This window comes from Henckelia pumila, chromosome 3, assembly GCF_033568475.1.
Source record: "Henckelia pumila isolate YLH828 chromosome 3, ASM3356847v2, whole genome shotgun sequence".
Classification (NCBI taxonomy): Eukaryota; Viridiplantae; Streptophyta; class Magnoliopsida; order Lamiales; family Gesneriaceae; genus Henckelia; species Henckelia pumila.
The window spans coordinates 56,749,634-56,771,337 of NC_133122.1; the positions used below are offsets into that span (position 1 = coordinate 56,749,634).

The 21,704-nt window shown below is 30.9% G+C and overlaps 2 protein-coding genes and 1 long non-coding RNA gene across 3 annotated transcripts; 1 reads left to right on the forward strand and 2 right to left on the reverse strand.

Annotated features, from left to right (window-relative positions):
* The first annotated feature begins 9,634 nt into the window (after positions 1-9,634).
* Positions 9,635-15,515, forward strand: LOC140891705 (linoleate 13S-lipoxygenase 2-1, chloroplastic). Its single transcript, XM_073300315.1, has 9 exons — positions 9,635-10,059; positions 10,703-10,971; positions 12,422-12,659; positions 12,804-13,124; positions 13,219-13,304; positions 13,460-13,570; positions 13,792-14,093; positions 14,334-14,600; positions 14,691-15,515. Exons 1-9 carry the CDS (start codon positions 9,696-9,698, stop codon positions 15,448-15,450), a joined length of 2,718 nt encoding a protein of 905 aa, XP_073156416.1. The 5' UTR covers positions 9,635-9,695; the 3' UTR covers positions 15,451-15,515.
* A 122-nt stretch (positions 15,516-15,637) lies between these two features.
* Positions 15,638-18,231, reverse strand: LOC140891706 (beta-glucosidase 12-like). The gene is made up of 11 exons (XM_073300316.1): positions 18,179-18,231; positions 17,991-18,066; positions 17,806-17,883; positions 17,627-17,714; positions 17,276-17,531; positions 17,062-17,177; positions 16,695-16,915; positions 16,344-16,375; positions 16,138-16,240; positions 15,949-16,057; positions 15,638-15,837 (listed from the first exon to the last, which is right to left on the reverse strand). Exons 2-11 carry the CDS (start codon positions 18,052-18,054, stop codon positions 15,669-15,671), a joined length of 1,236 nt encoding a protein of 411 aa, XP_073156417.1. The 5' UTR covers positions 18,055-18,066; positions 18,179-18,231; the 3' UTR covers positions 15,638-15,668.
* A 756-nt stretch (positions 18,232-18,987) lies between these two features.
* On the reverse strand, positions 18,988-21,210 carry LOC140892064 (uncharacterized). Its single transcript, XR_012152724.1, has 2 exons — positions 20,938-21,210; positions 18,988-19,528 (listed from the first exon to the last, which is right to left on the reverse strand). It is a non-coding gene; the product is annotated as an uncharacterized lncRNA (long non-coding RNA).
* Positions 21,211-21,704: the final 494 nt, after the last annotated feature.

Below are 21,704 nucleotides of genomic sequence, written 5' to 3' on the forward strand. Positions count from 1 at the left end.
GTTAATTAAATAATGACCATTGTCACTCTCTTGATGGTCATTATAACCAGCCATTTAATTACTAGGTTGTTATAATGGAGCCTCTCATGCGTTTGATTACGGAAGCCAACCAAAGAAAAACACTTATTTTTTTTAAAAAAAAATGTTTTTCTTAAAAACTCAAGTGTTTGGTTACAACAGTTGTTTTAAAAAAACACTTATTTAAGTCTAAAAAAATGTTTTTTTAAAGGCCAAAATTTTTTGCTTCTGTTTCTATTTAAAAAATAAATTTTTCAACATTTATCCAAACTCTAAAAACGCTTATGCTTTTTTTTTATTAATAAAAACACGTTAAAAAGCTGGACTTATTTAAGTATTTTTTTTTAAGCCAATATCTTTTGTATACAAACTGACCCTTCTGAAATGTCAAATTTAGAAATTGTGGTCTTCTTATTAATTTCATGATTAATGTCTTCATATTAAAATATTTAATATTGTTGGTTGTTGATGGCTGATCATGCGTTGTTTCGAAATTGTAGCCTTCACATAAATGGCGTGACTAGATTCTAGTACTACTTCCCTCGAAATAGCTTTTTTTAAGCTTATATAAAAGCCTTTGAAAAAATTAAGACACTCTTTGGTACGAGTATTATTAGTATATGTATAATTTATCATATTCAATCATTCGTTCTTCTCGTCATATTATTTATTAGTTTATTAATTATTTATTTTTTTTCAATCAAATCATTAATCATTTATCTTAGATCAATCAAATCATTAAATTTAAATTATTATATTACTCTTATAAATAACATTATTCATATTTTATTTTATTTTTAAAAGAACAAAATGATAATTTTTCATTTTATATAAAATTTAATCAATCAAATCAAATTAATTATATTATATCAATCAAATCAAATATTATATTAATTATAATTTTTTATTTATTTTATATTACATTATATTATATTATATTCATTTCGGACCACACAGTACCTAATAATAAAACCTATTTTGATAATATATATTCCTCTTTAGATAACTAGTTGGTACGAAGATTCCAATCCAATCAATCAATAATATAAATAGTTTACGCGCTGTGTTGGTCTATTTTTTGCCCCAAATCTGCCAGACATATGTTTAATTTCCAGAAAATGAATCGATGGTTTCGTAATTTCGTAATTTTACTTTTCAAAATTAACCAATTACTAAATTAATCATAATTATAGTTTCACATTTTAATTAATTCTATATATCACTAAACTTGTGAACATTAATTTTAAATAGTTCTATCACATTTTAAATAGTTCCATCATAATTTTACATGTGTGAACAATTTTCAAATTTTCATAACACCAACTTTAAATCCAAATGATTTCTTGTTTGAAAAAAAATAAAATTGAATACCTAAAATATCTTGTCAAATATATATAAGTTTTTTTTAACCCTCTCCAAATAAAAAAATATAATAAAATAATAATAATAATAATAATAATAATAATAATAATAATAATAATAATAATAATAATAATAATAATAATAATAATAATAATAATAATAATAATAATAATAATAATAATAATAATAATATCTAGGCAAATACAAAATTTTGTAAAGTCAATTAGTGACCTTATGGTCGCTACTCGCTAATTTCCAAACTACCGTGGGGTAACCACTTCTTTTTTTTTTTTTTTTAACATTTGTCTTTATTTTAATTTTTAGGTCCACAAGACCACAACCAACATGTTTGATCGTTGGATCATGGATTGCCCAATTAAGATGACATTCGTAACTATTACTTTATTTTTCATTTATATTATTCTAAAGTAAATTAAATGAAAACGTTAATTTTTTTTTTTCTGATTGAAACGTATCTATTCGCATATCGTTTTATCAAAATATTAATAGTGGTTATAGTACAATTCCAATATTTTAAGATATATATATATATATATATATATATATATATATATATACACTACAATAACTTAAATCACATTGAGAAAATTATTTTATGCTTACAACATAGTGCGCGCTATAATATGATTCATAAATAATAAATATGCTATTAAAAATAACAGTAATATGATGGGAGAAAATTAATAAATCCAATACCTTTGGAAATTAGTGATAGAATCTGTGGGAAAAATTACTATATATAAATTATACGAGTATAAAAAGGTTAATTAAGATAGTAAAAATGTAAAAATATGTAGCATATAATATAAAATGATCACAACTGATATAAATGGAAGAAAAATAAATAATATAAGTTTCAAACTATATATAATTTTCTTCTAAAGGAACAAATAAAAAAGAAAAATATGTTTATAAATTACTTCCCCAATGAAAAGTAACGCATGCGCGCCATTTGCAAAACTAACTAGAACTAGCGTACATTATGTATGTGTTATTTACTCGTCTCCTTTTTCTTTTTCTTTTTCTTTTTTTTTTTGAAAACTTCCCGTTTCCTTAATAAGTACAAAAAAATTTACATTCAGATATTTGTTCATTTTATTTAGGGTAAATTGCTTATAAATCCCTAAACCTATAATCAACTTATTTATAACTCTCTACCTAATTAAAACTTAGTTTTCACTCCCTGGAGAGAGAAACTTTTCCACAAATCCCTAATATACCCTTATTTTTTTTATAAAAAAAATGAGAGAATGGATAATAAAAACAAAAATAATCCAAATAGTATATATATAAAAATTCAAATTAAAATCAAAGAACATAAACCATATCATATACATTCTTATGTTGATACAGAAGCAAGTATGTGTTTATGAAGCAAACATATACTTCCAAATCATTATTGGAAGAAATATGATAAATGATTAAAAGTCCGAATAGGAGATGAATCAATAATCATGCTTGATACAGTAGCAGAAAAATTAAAAATAGAAATTGAGGAAACAAAATTTCTAATACCCATTATATATCAAATAGAATTGATCAGGAATGAACATTATAATAGGAAATAACTTTTTAAGAGAATATATTCCTTTTACACAATTTGAAAATCACATAACTTTAAACAAAGGATCATCAATTATTTATATTCCTAAAATACGAACAGCATTTCGTGTAGAAAATGAAAGATTTACAAAAAATTTTCATAAACGAAATACAAATCCAATAGAAATAAAAATAAAAAATATTTTAACAATTAATCATGAAAAAAAAATCATGAAGAAATTTCATGATATTTGTTTTGAAAATCCTCAGGACAAAATTAAGAAAAGAAAACAATTTATTGCTTCACTAAAACTTAAAGACCCTAATATCACAATCCGTGAAGCACCAAGAAGATGCAACATGGATGATGTAAAAATATTCGAAAAAGAGGTTGAAGAATCACTAAAACTTAAGATAATCATCCCAAGCAAGAGTCCCCACTCTTCACCAACCTTTTATGTTAGTAAGAAATATACTGATAAGAAAAGAATGGTAATTGATTATCGAAAAATGAATAATGCAACAATTATGGATGGATATTACATCCCAAACAAGAGTGATTTACTATCTTATATAAGAGAAATGAAATATTTCTCCAGTTTAGATTGTAAATCAGGATTCTGGAAAATTCAGCTAGAACCACAAACACAACTACTTACAGCATTCAGCTGTCCAAAAGGACAATATCAATTGATTGTATTACCTTTCGGACTTAAACAAGCTCCAGGTACTTTCAAAGATACATGGATGAATCTTTTAAACCTTATGTAGATTTTTGTTGTGTTTACATAGATGACATATTAATTTACTCAAAAACATTAGATCAATATTATAGAGACCTTATGACAGTATTAGATATTTGTCATAAAGATGAAATTATACTTTCTGAAAAGAAAGCACAATTGTTTAAAACAAAAATAAATTATCTAGGATTACAAATAGAAGACGAAAAACATTGTTTGCAACAACATATACTTAAGAAAATTCATGATTTTTCTAGTGAAATCAAAGATAAAGATCAATTAAGAAGATTGCTAGGATTATTAACTTATTCTGAAAATTACATTAAGAAACTTGCAGAAATCAGAAAACCTCTTCAGGTAAAACTTAAACAGAACTATAAGGACGTTTAAAAGCTCCCTTGAAACAAGAGAAAGAAAGATGGTCAATCTGCGACCACAAAAACCAATTTTTGAAAAAACAAATTTTTCAGAAAAACTCAAAACTGAATTCTTTGAAACACTAAACTATTTGAGAATAGCCAAACCATCTGCAGGATCTTGGCTACAAACTTGTGACACACAGAGCATATCAAGAGCAAGAACACTACAAGGTGCTCCAACGCATGAAGTCGCAAGATTCTTTTCAAATGGATTATTAAGCGGATTAGAAGTCAGTCCCAACAATCAAGAGATAGAACTATTTTCATATCAACTGAGAAATAGTATTATCCAGTTCAAGAAAGCAGTATTCAAGGACGAACCAGTGTTAACATTAAGTATTCATTCAACCCTTCCAGATTGGGAAAATGACAAATTCTATCAACCGATGATATACATTCAATGTCGAAAAAATAAAGACAAGTTCTTATTTGAAGGATCAAATGAAGAGAAACCAGTAATGAATATCTCAACACTTCCTGAGATAAGAATAAAGACATTGATTGACATGATCTCAAAGACAGGAAAGATTGATGAAAACTCAAAGGTTAAAATAAATTTTGCAACCAGTAAAATTTTATTAACCACTGGACACAAGGAGACAATCTAAAAGAAAGAACAAGCCATGTTAGCTCAATTCGAAGCTCCAATCTATGAAGCAAGAGTTGACATGACCCGAGAAACCCAACAAATGTTATGTCAAATACTAAGAACAATGATTTCCACTCACAAATGTGGACATTGCCAACCCATTCAGACAGAAGAAGCATCTGTCAAAGAGGACAAACCAACTGTCAAAGAAGACAAACCAATTTCAGAAAGTGACACAATGTAAAAACAAATGAAATCGTAGACCACACCACATGTGAAAGGCATCCACTCAGATGTAAAATGAGTTGTTTTCCATTATGTAGTGTCGGATGGTCCCCCTCTTCCTTTATTTTTACTACTGCATGCGTTTCTCCACGCCTATAAAAGGAGATGTTTGTGTTGTAAATGGATAAGTGAAGTTTGAGTATCTCTCTCTTCTTAAGTTTCTTACAATCTGATTCATACAAGACGTGTGAAAACTATCAGAAACTAAGAAACATAAAATCAAAAAAAAAAATTAAGTCTTATGGTTAATAACTAAACAAGCAGGGCGTAAGGAGGATAAGGTTGGAAGCCAACCATTGAAGATTCATGGTTAGAGTAAACCTGAAAATCTATAAAGCAAGTACCAGTTGATCAAGTGATCGTTAAGGGAAAGCAAGGATTTGGCCTCTGCTCAAAACCAAGACTCATTCAATCAAGGTAACCTTTCCAAATCTCCTGCAGCCCTTAATTTAAAGAAATAGTCAAAATACATTAATCATGTCATCATCCTTTATAAGAAATGGAAGATTAATAATAAAAAACTGGTTTGAAATAGAAGATGATCATGAATATGATACATTTCATGAATATCGTTTGAATACTTCTGATTTAACCATATTTGAATCAATTTATCAACTAAAATTTGTAATAATAACCTATGAATGGAACCAAATTAATCTAAAAACGTTTATCTGTTATAAATGAATCAGATCTGTAAAACATGAATGACAAATTCATAAGAATTCCGCAACCTGGTATCAGAGCGGTTAAATAAAGCAGATTATTAATGTCTGGATTAACTTTAGATATTGAAATTAAAAATTTATTTGATAAAATAATCTTACTAAAAGATTCACGTCTAATAAATAAATATTGGCTTAGAATAAAAGATCTACAAACCCTATACTTCAAAAATCATAAAAAAGAACATTTTTCAAACACCAGAAAAATAATAATACAAATTTCTGAAAATGAATAAATTGAAGAAATAACAATCTGTTATGAATAAGAATAAACTTTGTTATCGAAACCCGATCAACAAAAATAAAATAATAAAAATAACAATTTTTACTAAATGGAAAATATATGAAAATACAAAAGCAAATATCTTTAATTTATATTCTCAAAATATAAATTTTTATATATAAAATTGTGAAAACAATTTGAAACATCTCAAGAATTGTCAATCTTCAATTGATAATTTCGAAGATTTTCAGAATCTATGAAAACAAATAGATTCAACAAAAAGACTTCTAACAACTTTAAGAAAATTAAGAAGTTCTATCATCTGTTAAATGACAAAAATAACAATTTCAAATCAAAACAGCCAGATTGATGAATCTGAAGAAAACCAAGAGTATAATTTGAATATTATATTTAATCAGAGTAAGTTTGCTGAAATACAGAAAACAAGATTTTTTAATTCAAAAACCAATCTAATAGATAAACCAGGAATATTAAGCAAGATTTCAAATTTTATTAATCCCAGAAAAAAATTTAATTTATTATTCGATTCGTACAAAAGAACGATCATGTAAAATAAATAACGAATTAAGGTCTAATACTCTGAAATTATTAACAACTCAAGATATTGATACCATCATGGCAAAAGCCAGTGAAAAAAAACGATCTAAACTGAAATATGTTCATATCGAAGGAATTAAAATAATAGTATCAGCTCACTACCGAGAAGAAATAGATACACCAATTGAAATCACAGTTCGTGATAAAAGGATACGTAATTTTGAGGATTCTATCCTTGGAAAAATTGAAGGAAACTTATGTTACAAAAAGATGAAATTTTGTATTTATCCACAATACAATATATCCCTTTTTGATAAAAACATAAATGATTATTACTTTTATAGAAATAATCTTATGTTAACAGGAAACCATCCGATCAATATAAACTATGTTGTCGGTTTAACAATAAGTAATAATTCTCAAACATGAATAATTTCAACAAAACCAACTATTTCTGTTGAAAGAATGTTTGAAAATATTACAAGAATTGAACACCCTCGAAAAGCATTTATTGAAGAAATAAATCCCTATAAAAGATGGAGTTCAGATGACCTCCAAATCACAAAACAGTCTGTACCAAGAAGATCATTATCATTTGCTAGAAATGATGAATATATTCTTGAAATGATTGGAACTATGAATCAAAATATTCTTAAAATTAAACAAGCTATTGTTAATGAGTCAACCTCATCGCAATGACGTCCTTAATAAAATTAGAAAAAGATCTAGGAGATTTAGAAAATAATATTAATAAGATCAATCTATCAATACAATAATTAGAGAAAAAATTCAAAGAATATATTGATTTAGCAACGACTAGATTAATAATTAAACAAAAAAGACATAGTAATGAAATATTAAACTATCTTAAAGAAGTTTTTCCAATAGATAAAGGAAAAAAAAAATGGAAGAAGAGCCACCATTCAAAATTGAATCATGGTATAGAAATCCCCTTAGTTATAGGCCTATGGCAAACATAAGTATGGAGATGTTTAGCGAAACAGACCAAACTGATTTCGAATAAATAAGAGTAAATACAGAAGAATTATATCATTCACATCAGGAATCAGAACAGTATAGAGATATGGATATTTCAGAATCAGAATCTGAAGATGATTCTAGACCACGATTAAATCTACGAACAAATGTAGAAGGTAGTGGTGGAAGAGATGATGAAGAATTTAAATATAACAGAGACCAATACTCTGGATCTTATAAAGATGTTAGAAATATTCTTAGAGAATAAAAAACATCAGGATTTGTGAAACAGAATATCTTAGATTTAGGTTGTTCAACAGCTAAAGAAAGAAAATCAAAGATAGATCATTGGGCAAATGAACTATCAGTACAAATTCAATTAATACCATTATTAGACAAAAGTGAGAATATTCAAGTTTTAACTCATGGGATGATAAAAATGACACTGGTAGGAGCAGTAAGAACTTGTGCTGAAAACCTTGTAATTATTAATCTACCACAAGAAATGACATGACATCGATATTTCGAACTATTTGTTGATGCCTTGTACCAAGAATTTTTAGGAGTTTCTAATAATGACGCTAATTTAGTAGCCAAAAATATAGAACAAAATAGAGCAATCTTTATTCTGGATAATATAAAATTATGTAATTTATGTTATCTAGAAGAATTTATATGTGACTATGAAACAAACTATTATCAGTTAATAGATGCTGATAAAAAAGAACATTATAAATTAAGTATTTTTAATAAAATACCTAATATACCAATAAATAGTAAAGATGAATTCTTAACTAGCGCTTATGCCAAAACACTAGGATGAGCTATTAATTTATTAAAGATGTTATAACGAAGAAATGTCATGAAGTAACATTAAATAAAAGAATATTCAGATCTTACAAACAAAACAATAAACTTTGTTGTGACAAAATGAAATTCACAGTAAAAGAATACGGTTGCAAAACAAACATGTCACACAGACATTTAAAACGACAAAAACAAAATAAATTTAATAAACCTTATAAATCTTTTAATAGGAAATTTATTCCCTATAAGAAAAAGAAATTTAGAAGGAATTTCTTCAGAAAACCTTATAAAAGAAAATTTTATAAAAAGTTTGATGATAAAAAACCACCTTGCCCAAAAGGTAAAGAAAAGAATTGCACATGTTGGTTGTGCAATGAAGAAAGTCATTATGCAAATGAATGTCCAAAACGAAATGAAAAGAAAAACAAAGTTAAACTTTTAGAAGAATTATACACTCTTGGATTTTATCCAATAGAAACAATTGAATGTTCATCAGAAGATGAAAATATTTATTATTTTGATGAATCAAGTGAGTCAGATTTCGAATCTGATTTCACATTTGATAATTCAGAAAATAATAATGATTAAATTAAAAAAAAAGACATTTTTGAAACAATTTAAGCAATAGAGAATTGAAATAAAGTTTAAACAACTAAGGAGTGCCCTTTTATTTATGTCCTAGTATATATATCTCTTTCACTGTCATTATCAATGATTTTATCATTTTCGTAAAAAAAAAATCAATGATATTATCATTATTTCTCACGTATTTATTATTGGGCTCAGAAATCACGTACAGATAGCTTTTATTTAAATTTATATGATGAATCCGACGACTATATATCAAATCGATTAGAAGAACCTGTACACACACGTTTTCGGATAATATTAGATTGCGTTTGGGTAAAGTTATTTGGATAATAAATTTTAAAATTTTTAAAATTAGAAATTCAACACATTAAATAAATTTATAAACAGAAAAGATAAAAATTGGAGTGGCAAATTTTAGGTTTGTATAAAATTCAAAAGAGTACCCGAACTAATGAGAAAATGGATTCAATCAAATCTAACTGTAATTGGAAAAATAAACATCATTCGAGGTCTAATCGTATATATATTTCATGAATTATGATCGATAAGATCTATATTTTTTAAAATACGCATACACATACACATACACATATATATAACATAATATAATATAATATAATATATATTATATATACGCATAAATTAATTTTATATTTCAATTAGTCGATCTCAATGCAAGCAAATTATTTTCACGTGCTCAAAATATGAAAAAAGAGGGTTTTCTATACTTTCACAAATCACACAATATACAAGTCTATTTATAGAGCTTAATTTTCAACACCAATCAAAACATCTATCCAGTTAACCCTGGAAACAAGAAATTAATCTTGAAAAGAAATGTTGAAGCAAAATCTCAACTACTCAAAACCATGCACTTCTCGAGCCCTAATGTCTCCGGCCGTTCACAAGCCCGACCTCCTCTCATTCGGCGCGGCTTTTTCAGTCGGCATGAAGAACTCAATCCCGGAAAGAAAGTCGAAACGGGGACTTGGTGTGCACCGGCGAGCTTCCACCGGAGTCAAATCCCTATTCACGTCGACGCAGAAGACAGCTACCACCACGGTTAAAGCAGACATTACCGTGCTGCAGACTGTGGGAGGAGTGCTTTCCCATCTCGGCCTGGCCCGAGGGATCGACGACATAGCCGACTTCTTGGGCAAAACCCTACTCGTCGAGCTTGTGGCAGCAAACTCTGATCCTAGTAAGTATATATATTCCGGTCGTGTTTGCAATCTCTAAAATTAAGTTTTCGCAAACACTACATGTTTGCACATATAATCGATTGTAGTATTCAGAGTGGCGCATGTATAACACTGATTTGAAACCGATGACTAATTTTATAGTCATAAATCTAAAGTTTCTAGGGCTTTGTTTTCTTTGTATTTGTCTCTTTTCGCAGTTTTTTTTTTATTATTATTTATTCTTTGCAGGATTTAGTAACGACTAATGGAAGATAAGGGATCGAGCTAGTGTGCGCTACACAAATATGTGGTCCACTAGCGTTACGTTATAAGAAAATGGCCAAGTGATCATAATGTGTACTTTTGTTAATCTAATCCTGTCAAAAAAAAAAAAACTTTTATTAAAAAAAAATCAAATTACGTTTATTAATATTCCCTCCCTCCATGCAATGGGAATATTACACATCAGTACTGTTCCGGCAGAAAACGACTAGAAAAATAAAACTCTATGTATAAAATTGAACTAATTATTACAGCAAGATCAAATTAAATCCAACTAAAACATAATAAATTATATTATTATTTTTTGCATGCGTTTTAAACATGCAGCTGAAATGATCGCGGTGTAATTAAATTCGTGATGGGATTTAATTAAATTTGCAGAGACTGGAGAAGAAAAGGCGACAATAAAATCATATGCACGTAGGACATCAATAAAGGACAACAAGGCACACTACGAGACGGGCAATTTCCAAATTCCGGAAGACTTTGGGGAGGTAGGTGCAATTTTAATCGAGAATGAACATCGTACGGAAATGTTTTTGCAGAAAATCGTGATAAATGGGTTGCCCGGTGGCGCTGTGGAGGTCACATGTGACTCCTGGATTCATCCCAAGTCTACTAATCCCGTGAAGAGAATTTTTTTCACCAAGGCACGTAATTTTTATATTTAATTTAATTTTCTACGATTTTAATAGAATTAAATTTCTGACTAAAAACTTTGACAAATAAATTAATTAAGGAACCATGCATGCTTCCCAAATCATACAGACGGATTTCAAATTCAATGACATTCATAATAAAATTTTCATGACATATTCTCATAAAATAATTTTTTTATCAATAAATGTAGTAAATATGTGACAAAATAAAGGTTGTTTATTGCCATTATTGCGAAAAGGAAAGTAGGGATGTATATACCTTTGTACATATTCATATATAAATGGTCCCATAGATTTATCTTTTAAAAAAAATACAAAAAAATTTAATTGAAGGATAATTTATCTATTAAAATTTACATTATACTATGATAATTACTATACATAACGAGTGAGAGAAGAATTTAGAAAGGGAACATTAGTTTTTTCATATATAAAAAAAAATACATAAATAAAATTTTTGACCAAACGAATTCTCGGGGATGAACATTTTATGAAACAACTTTTAAATAAATATTTTTATTAAATAAATCTTTAGATAAAAGTGTATGCTTTAATTAATTATTTGATTGAATAGGTTTTCTGAAAAAAATAAAAAAATAATCAATAACCACGTGGCCAAATGCCAACAAAAATAAAAAAATATAAATGAAATTTAACATTAATATATTGAGAAAAAATATTTTGGTACATGAATTATTGATAAAATGTCAAATTTATACATGAACTATTAAAAAAAATTATTTAATTAGTATATGATCAAACTCAAAAGTCAATTTTGTCTTTTACTTAAATTACATTTAAGTCCAATATTGTTATTAAATTTAACTAGATATACATATCTCGCCATTTAAATTATTTTATTGATTAAAATATTAAAAATTAATTCATATTTACTATACTATTAAAAAAAGTTATGTATGTCTCTGAAAAAGTATTTAACATGAAATTTATATATCATAAATGAATATATATATATATATATATATATATATATATATATATATCATTGGAAAAAATAAGTAGCTAGCCTATGGAAATCGGAGCAACAACACAACATCACACAAATCTTTCTTATTGTCTCAATTTTCAAGATTATGATTGTAAAAAATTTTTGTACTTAATTTAGACATTTCTAAAAAATTACATAATTTTTAATTATTTTTTTACTTAAATATTTAAATTAAAAAATATTTATTTTATAATAGTAATAAAGTATAGTTTAGCTCTGTATATTCTGATTTATTGATTAATTTTAATTTAAATAATAATATTATAACATATATAAAAAGAAAAACATCGGCCGGTTTACTATATATTTATAAATTTTCTTAAATATATATTATTTTTTAATATATAAGTTATCAGTTATAAATTATTTTTAATAATTCGTATATAAAAATAATTTTATTAATATTGAAAAGAAAACATATTATTATTGCAGCCATATTTGCCATGTGAAACTCCAAGTGGGCTTACAAGATACCGAGAGAGGGAGCTGACAATTCTGCGAGGCGATGGCACCGGCCAACGCAAGAAGGGTGAAAGAATATATGATTACGATGTCTACAATGACCTCGGTGATCCCGACAAAAATCCCGACACGGCACGCCCTGTTCTTGGCGGCGCAAAGCACCCCTATCCTCGCCGGTGCAGAACTGGCCGACCAAGAACTAAGACTGGTGAGATTCCAGCTTTGCACTCCATCTGTTTGTTAACATGTCCACTTCCGATCCTTTGCATTATCTGGTATTTGGAATGTGTATACTGTTTTTGAGTTGCAAATCAAACTCTCGGATTTGATGTTAATTTGAACGTGCATACAGACCCATTATCCGAGTCAAGGAGCTCCACCGTATACGTGCCTAGAGATGAAGAATTTGCGGAGGTAAAGCAGGCGACGTTCTCTGCGAAAACGGTTTACTCAGTGCTTCATGCGTTGATTCCTTCATTGGCGTCTACGGCTATAGACTCTACACAAGGATTTCCATACTTCACAGCTATAGACAACCTGTTTGACGAAGGAGTTCTGCTGCCAGATATTCCGACATCCGGGTTTTTAAGGAACATCATACCCAGGCTTGTGAGGACACTCTCCGAAAGCAGTAAAAGTGTATTGCGCTTCGAGACCCCTGAATTGATCGACAGTAATTAATTAATTCCATCATCTTGCTATCCATTTGTGTCCAAACCTGTAAAAATGTGTCTTTTCCTTTAAAACTTTTTTTATTAATGTTGCAGGAGATAAGTTTGCTTGGTTTAGAGATTCTGAACTTGCACGTCAAACTCTAGCAGGCTTGAATCCAAGCTGCATCAAACTAGTCACGGTGTGTGTTTTTAAGACAGATTATCCAAATCTTGCCACTGTCTATGTATTTTTATGGGGCAGTTTAATTTATAGGTCTAGTACAAAAGACATAGCTAGGCTATTTTTCAAAATTTTCCCGCAGTTCAAAAGTAACAAGCTGGCAAAGTTTTGCAGGAATGGCCAATAAAGAGTGCACTTGACCCCGAGACATATGGACCTCCTGAGTCAGGCTTTACAAAAGAGATGGTAGAGTGTGAAAGCAAAAGCCTGCTAACTTTTGATGAGGTAAGACTCAACACATCAATTAAAGCTTGATGTAATCTGGGACGATCCCAAAGATGTTAGCGACGACGGGGTGAAGCTTTAAATTGTAGAATTAAGATTATTCCCTGAGGGGAATCAATCTTGTTTTCATCCCCGCCTTGCATTGCTGCATCTGATGACCTTGATAAATTTTGTAACGTTATTATTTGAACTCCATCTCTTAACATATTCATCTCATGCAGATTTTGAAACAGAAGAGGCTTTTTGTTATAGATCATCACGATGTGCTCACGCCTTATGTCCACAAGGTAAGGGAGATAAAAGGGACTACTCTTTATGGATCAAGAATGTTGTTTTTCTTGACAGAGTACGGCTCGTTGGCGCTCTTGGCCATTGAGCTAACTCGGCCACCAGTAGATGGAAAGCCTCGGTGGCAACAGGTATTTGTAGAATCTAGTGATGCCACTGGCATCTGGTTGTGGAGACTCGCCAAAACTCACTCCCTTGCTCATGACACTGGTTATCATCAGCTAGTCAGTCACTGGTAAGTCCATCTATAATACTGACATAATACCCCTACTCGTCTCGAATTGTGAAAGAGGTGTGAGTGATTTTACAAAAAGTATGTGATAGATTCTTCTTACGACATTGGTAAATTATTTTTGTATAAACACAGAGTTCTATAGAGTCCCTAGGGCCGTGACAATTAAAGAAACTGTTTACGCTTCATAGTTCATTGTGGTATACTACTGCTGTACCTTTTGACGCCCACATTTTATTGCAGGCTTCGAACACATGCCTGCACAGAACCTTACATAATAGCGACAAATAGGCAACTTAGCGTAATGCACCCGATACATGGACTGTTGAAGCCTCATTTTCGATACACAATGGAGATAAATGCTTTGGCTCGTGAAGCCCTTATCAACGCGGGTGGGATCATCGAAAGCAGTTTCTCTCCTTCCAAGTACTCTATTGAGTTGTCCTCTGTTGCCTATGACCTGTTATGGCGATTCGACCAGGAGGGGTTGCCCGCTGATCTAATCCGCAGGTGAACAATAATCATGTTATATGCTAATCAGAGCATAGACCTGTGATTCAAATTAAACTAATTTTATGAATTTTATAATGGAATGATTAGGGGCATGGCTGTGGAGGATCCAACTGCACCTCATGGTCTGAAACTAACAATTGAAGACTACCCTTATGCCAATGATGGCTTGCTTATGTGGGATGCTATTAAACAGTGGATTACAGACTATGTAACACACTACTATAAAGAAGACAGCAGTGTTGAAACGGATACCGAGCTCCAGGCATGGTGGACAGAAATTCGAACAGTGGGGCACGGGGATAAGAAAGATGAACCCTGGTGGCCGAAACTAAAAACATCCGATGATTTGATTGGTATCATAACTACGATCATATGGGTGGTTTCTTGTCACCATGCTGCTGTAAATTTTGGCCAGTATCACTTTGCTGGATATTTCCCCAACAGGCCCACCATTGCTCGAACACCAATGCCTGTGGAAGACCCGTCAGAAGAAGAGAAAAAGAAATTTTTGGAGAGACCTGAACAGTTCCTCCTTGATTGCTTCCCATCCCAAGTTCAAGCAACAACTGTCATGACGATTCTTGATGTTTTATCCACTCACTCTCCTGACGAGGAGTATATTGGAATGGAGGCGCAGTCGTGCCTAGCCGAAGATAAAATTATAACAGCTGCATTGGAACGGTTCAGAGGGCGACTGAAGGAAATCGAAGGAATAATCGATGCTAGAAATGCAAATACAGAATTGTACCATAGAGCAGGAGCTGGAGTAGTGCCATATGAACTTCTTAAGCCGTCTTCTGGTGCTGGTGTGACAGGAATGGGTATTCCAAATAGCATCTCCATATAATCATTTTGTGTCTTGATCAAAATCTTAAAGCTTATAAATAAATTTTCCGTTGTTTTTTGTTTTTCCCTCTGTTTCTTGTGGTGATTAGGAGAACTTTCATTTTTCGGAAAATGAAACTTTCTTTAAAATGAAAAAGTTAAATGCATGGATGGATTCCTGTTTCGGAAACTAGTATATCAAAATTTGGTCGTCTGATCACGTCAACATCACTCAAGTATTTATAATTGCAAAAAATTCCTAAACCATGTAGCTGAAAGCTTTGTGTATCTCTTCAATCCATCATTGTAATCAACATAACACAAGCCAAAACGGACACTGTAACCAGAACTCCATTCAAAGTTATCCATCAGTGCCCATGCAAAAAACCCCTTCACATCAACTCCTTTCCTGCATTAACATTAAAGCAAATACAAGTATGGTTTAAACCTCAATTTTATGGAGACAGCTTCACCTAGTTAAAGATCTACTTGCTCAGAAATTTCAACTGAGAAAGCTTACTTAATTGCTCTTTGAACAAAAGAAAGATGTCTAAAGTAGTAATCTATTCTCATGTTGTCAACAAGAGCTTGATCTAGGGATAACGTGGAGTTGTTTGGTTCATCAATGCCTGAAAATATACATATACTTTCTGGTCAATCCATTTCGAAAATTTGTGTGTGTAGTATATGAATTTCGATTCTTGCGTACCATTCTCGGTGATGTATATTGGTGGATTGTTATATGTTCTCTGGACATACAGCAGAACCTCTTGTATCCCCCTTGGATAAACATAAAGCCAATTTGATGCACCCTTCAACGTCAATTTTAAACAACTAGTGTATTAATAAATCTTGGAACATGAACAATATTGGGGTTGAGTAATGATTCTGATTTTGATGGAGAGATGATCTTACCTTTGGACCTATAAGAACCTCATTTCTCTCAGCTACAAGGAAAAAAAAAAAGAAGTGGAAGAAGAAAAAAGAAACAAACTTTACTTATTAAAACATTTACCATTTTCCCATATCACAAAATACTAAAACAGATGGATTATGTAAGAACTAATGATATTCGTTGACTCATGGCCGTGGGGAAAATGAGAACCAAGATCGAGTAGAACTTAAGAGAACTGGAGGGTGAGGGTAGTTCTTGGTTTAGATGTCGAAACAATTACCGAAATCCGCGAGCTTTTCCACTTCAGTTACAAAATTTTATACCTTGAACCAGTGAAAAAAAAGAAAATGGAATCACCATTTTTGACTTACGAGTAGTTTGCGTTTGAGAATCAGTGATGTAGCTGGGATTTGTTGCATTTGTGTGAGCAACATTTCTTGCATAGTATGTTGTGTAATAGTTGAGGCCAAGAAAATCAAATGAGCCATTCAGCATTAATACACTTTCTTCCTTAGAGAATGTTGGAAGTCTACCCTTCACAAGAGATTTCATGGAGTTTGGATAATCACCCTTTGTCAATGGCTCCATAAACCTTCAAAGCAATATTAAATGTTAGATTACTATTTATATCTTCCTAATAAACATATAACCATTAAATTTGAATGTAACTTTATTCTATAAATTTTATATGAAATATAAATTATATAAACTTTGTGTGGTTGTAATAAAAATTATCACCATCCCAAGCTAAAGTCTAATGCTCTAGCAGCGGCCTGACGTTGGATAATCTCGCTGGAGAAAGGAATCACCCATTGAGCTACCAACGTAATTCCAATTTTACCCTTTTGTGACTCCTGCGTTACAATCAATCAATTTTATAGTTAGTTAAAAACTTGCAAAAACATAAGGATTCCAACATGGTTCATCGAAAATCATGTGACGATAACAATACTTGGTATTTCTGTTTGTATTTCTTTACGGCGGCGGCATGAGACAAGAGCTGGTGGTGCGCCACCAAGTACGGCTCCACCGCGGAATCTCCGGCGGTGCAGTTCAGATTTTGCCAAGAAGAGCACCTTCCGGGAGCCATCTCACCCCTAACATAGCCACCAGTTACATATGTGTATGGTTCATTAAAGGTGATCCAATTCTTGATCCGATCACCATATCTCTTAAAACAAAGTTCAGAATAATCAACAAAATCATTCCTGTCCAAAAAAATAAAAAATTTAAAACATTTCTCATAAATTTTGTAAAAGCAATAATTAATTTTTCTAGTAGATTGTTTAAAAAAATTACATACACAATTTGAGGGCTTAGAAAACCTCCATATTGGTCTTCTAGTGTTTGAGGGAGGTCCCAATGGAAAAGGGTCACAAAAGGTTCCACGCCTACATTACATACATATTTATTATCGATCATTTTACAAACAAAACAGATTTATTCAATTTAAAAAATGAATAAATTAACTTTTAATTAAACCTTTGTTAATTAGTTCATTTATAACGTTGTTATAATACTCAACCCCTTGTTCATTGATGCCGCCACTTATTTTTCCACCTGAAAAACACAAAATGTGAAGTATTAATTTATCAAACAAATTAACAACTCGTTAGTTAAATTTTTACATAATAAAAAATGTCGAGTGAGAAATTATTGATCTTAACTAGGCAACAATCTTGCCCATGAAATGGAGAACCGATAAGCATCTAAACCCATTTCCTTAACCATGTTAATATCTTCCTGCAAGATAAACAAATTTAAAGGGCCTATTAATTAAAATGATCCCATGATTAATTGCCTAACCATAATTTAAGAAAAAATAATAGATAAATAAAATTGTTTTTCTATTCACCTTGTAACGATGATAGCTATCAGTGGCTACGTTTCCATTGCTATGATCCCTTATCTTTTCTGCAATTGTTAAAAAATATTATTATTAAGAAAGCAATTAATTTATCAGATGTTAATTAATTTAAAATAAACATCGGGTCTCTTAAAATAATAATAATAAATAAATAAAATGAACATTGAGAATAGAGACCAACCAGGATATTTATGGGTGAAAGTGTCCCAAATATTAGGCCCTTTACCATCTTCACTAGCCGCTCCTTCAATCTGTACAAGAAACGAACGGATCAAGAAATACTACTCATTCATTGCTCTAACAATTCTTCTTTGAAAAATTCATCTGTCTCTCGGGGAAAATGCTCACGTCCGCCGCGACCACGGGATTCGGCGAAACTACAATTGTACCTGATATGCAGATGATGCTGCCCCAAACACGAAGTCATTGGGAAAGCTGCTTCGATTGAGGGAATTTAAGTTGTAGTTTGGTGTGAAAGCATTGCTGATATACATCAATGACATGATAAAAATCAAGAAATTCCGAATTCGGCCCGTGAAAATTCCCATATTTGATTTTGAAAAGGCACAAAAGAGCCTAGAGTATACTCAGCTTGATGTATATAGTACGTAAGGGATGTTATATATGTGTTCTCTGTGGACTATAATTTTTGTTGTTTGCCTTTACATATTTGTAGTTTAGAAATAGAAACTTCATGCAATTGAAGCCAGCCGTAATGAATAGCATGATGTACCTACTATGATGGATCATGAATGACGAAATATTGGACTAATAGGGGAAAACTAAAAGCAGTAATCTAAAAAGCACAAACACGAGTCAATAACAAAATGTGGTCAAACCGAATTTTCCAAAATAAAATGAATCTAAAAATGAGCCAAAAATCAAGTGAAGTGATTAACAGAAAAAGAAAACAAATGTCTCAGTTCAGTGGCACTCAACGGTTGCTTCAGCTGCCCGACGAGGCTTGTTCTTTCGCCGATTCCCAATCTGTCGAAAACCATTTAATTTATTTGGTTCCTCAGTCACATCGTTCGGTGATTCAACGTTAACTTTCTCCTTCCCTTGTCCATCTCTTTGTCGTTTTTTCACATGATCTTCCGATGTTATTTCCTTACCAGATGTGTCCTCGCTATCTTCATCTTTGGGTTTTCGAGCTTCATCTTCGACCATTTCATCTTTAAGTGCTTTTTGCGGCCTCCCCCTTTTCTTCTGTGCTGGAATCTTTTCTTCCTCGCCACTCCCAGTCTCGTCTTGGTGAGCCGCATGCAGCTTCTTTCCCTTTGTTTTACCCCTTCCCATTCTTTAATTCAGGAGGAATCACAATGTTGCTACATATTTCTGTGATGGGTATTGGATAATGTCAAACTTCTAATATAACTTAGTTTAGAGTCAACATGAAACTCCGTATAGTATAAATAAAGGAAAAACAAGGAATACAGAACTACTCTAAGCCTTTCAGGGAGAAAACATCAGAATGAATAAATAGAATGCTTTTCTGCTAATGCTAAGAACAACTATTTTGGAAACGGTGAGGAAAATCCGAAAACGATAGGAGTGCACGCCCATATGCTGACGGAGTTATATTATGCAAGTCTCAAGTATAAAGGGATGAGTTCTTCACAAAAGATATTATGCATGTCTCAAGATGAGTTCTTCACAAAAGAAAACATGACTCAGAACGTGAAACAGGCAAGCATGTTACCGTGTAAATTAAACTAGAAATCTTTACTTGGCGGCAGAATTAGAAGGCACACTTCAACACAAAATTGGGAGACATATTACGAATACAACTTCGAACCCTGCATGAGATAATGGAAACTAAAACTTCCGCATAGAAAGACTAAATATTTATCACATCACCATGGACTTCATACACCAAAGCGTTGAAATATGTCGAAGTTTTTGCAAGATGAAATATGTTAATCACAATACGTGATAAATTGGCTCTCAGACTGAAAGCTATATGGAACAATTTCCATATACTATCTTCAGATTTTGAGACAAAAAGAAAGGCCTCAAACAAACATGGAGAATTAACGAACCATGAATTGCCACATACAAATCAAAGTAGCTAGAAAGTAGAAACTTTGACATATCTACCTCACCTTTATGACTGAGTACATATTAATTCCTATAATTACTATATCAAACTGGGATTCTTGATCTACACACAGGGGAGAACGGATTTCAACTGGTAAAACCTCTGTTTTAGAATAAACAATCATATTTAATTTCAATTTTTTCTGAGGAGCACTTAATGAGTAGATTCCAGACCGTGAAAATTGTTGATGCGAGCTGAATAAATAAAAAGACCAAATACAAGAAGTCAAGAACAGAGCGTCAAGACGAATGATAGTTTGAAATTTCAACTTTCTTGATTAAATAATTGTTAAGATGAATAATATTTCCAAGTAATATCAGTGTATCCAAATGTGTTTACAAGCTGAGAAATCGAGAGATAATAGTGCAACTGTGCAACCAAGAAAACAAGTGGACATTCGAATAAATACACCAGAAAAATAACAAACTGCGAACAAAATTCAGTAAACAAACACATGAAGAGAAGAAAGAAACCATTTTTACAAGATCGAATAACCGTTTGAAACTAATTAAAAAAAAAAAAAAAAAACAGATCCATGGATTACAGTACTCGCAGGGAATGCCAATAAATCATCATTCGTTTGAATTTGTTAAACCATATGCGTAGCTGATACTTCAAAATCAACAGAACCCAGATGAATTCTTACCTCAGATTTCGATAAGAAACCGAGAAAGGCTAATAAAGAGTGAGTTTTGCAGCAGATAAAAGGTGACTTGAGGTACAGCAAAGAAACCAGATCAGGAAATGTTGAGAAGTAAAATAGAGTGATTCAAAAGGTAAAGAATCGATATTTTCTCGGATAGAAAAAGACGCACAAAATCACCAAAAAAACGGGGATAGTAGATGACCCATGAAAGGGATAGAGAGAGCTGAGAGACGCGTAGCGATTGAGCGGTGATTGGTTTTGTAGATTCTGTAGAGCGAGAATGCGTAGGTGAGCTTTTTCAAGGCTACAAATATAAATTTTAAAAATATATAAATTAAAAAATGTTTAAAAATATATTTATAAATTTTAAAAATATTTCTGGTATTTAATTAATTTAGGTATCAATTTAAAAAAATAAATAGATTTGATTTGTTATCATTGGATTAAATTTGTTCCATCCAGATGGTGCAGTTGTGTGATCAAACATAATTTCAAAAAATGTAAATTATTTATAATAGTTTTTTAAATAAATATAAATTTATTTTTAACTTTGAATAATATAATAACTTTGAAAAATAATTGGTGCATTAAAATTTTACTAAAAAATAATAGGACTTGAATTCAATTTTATTAAACGGTAAAATTAACTTTTCAGCTAGATCATGTATCAATTAGGTCAGTTCTTATTTATATATATATATATATATATATATATATCAATATATCAATTATTTGTGTACCAAAATTAATTTTACTCAAATTTATTA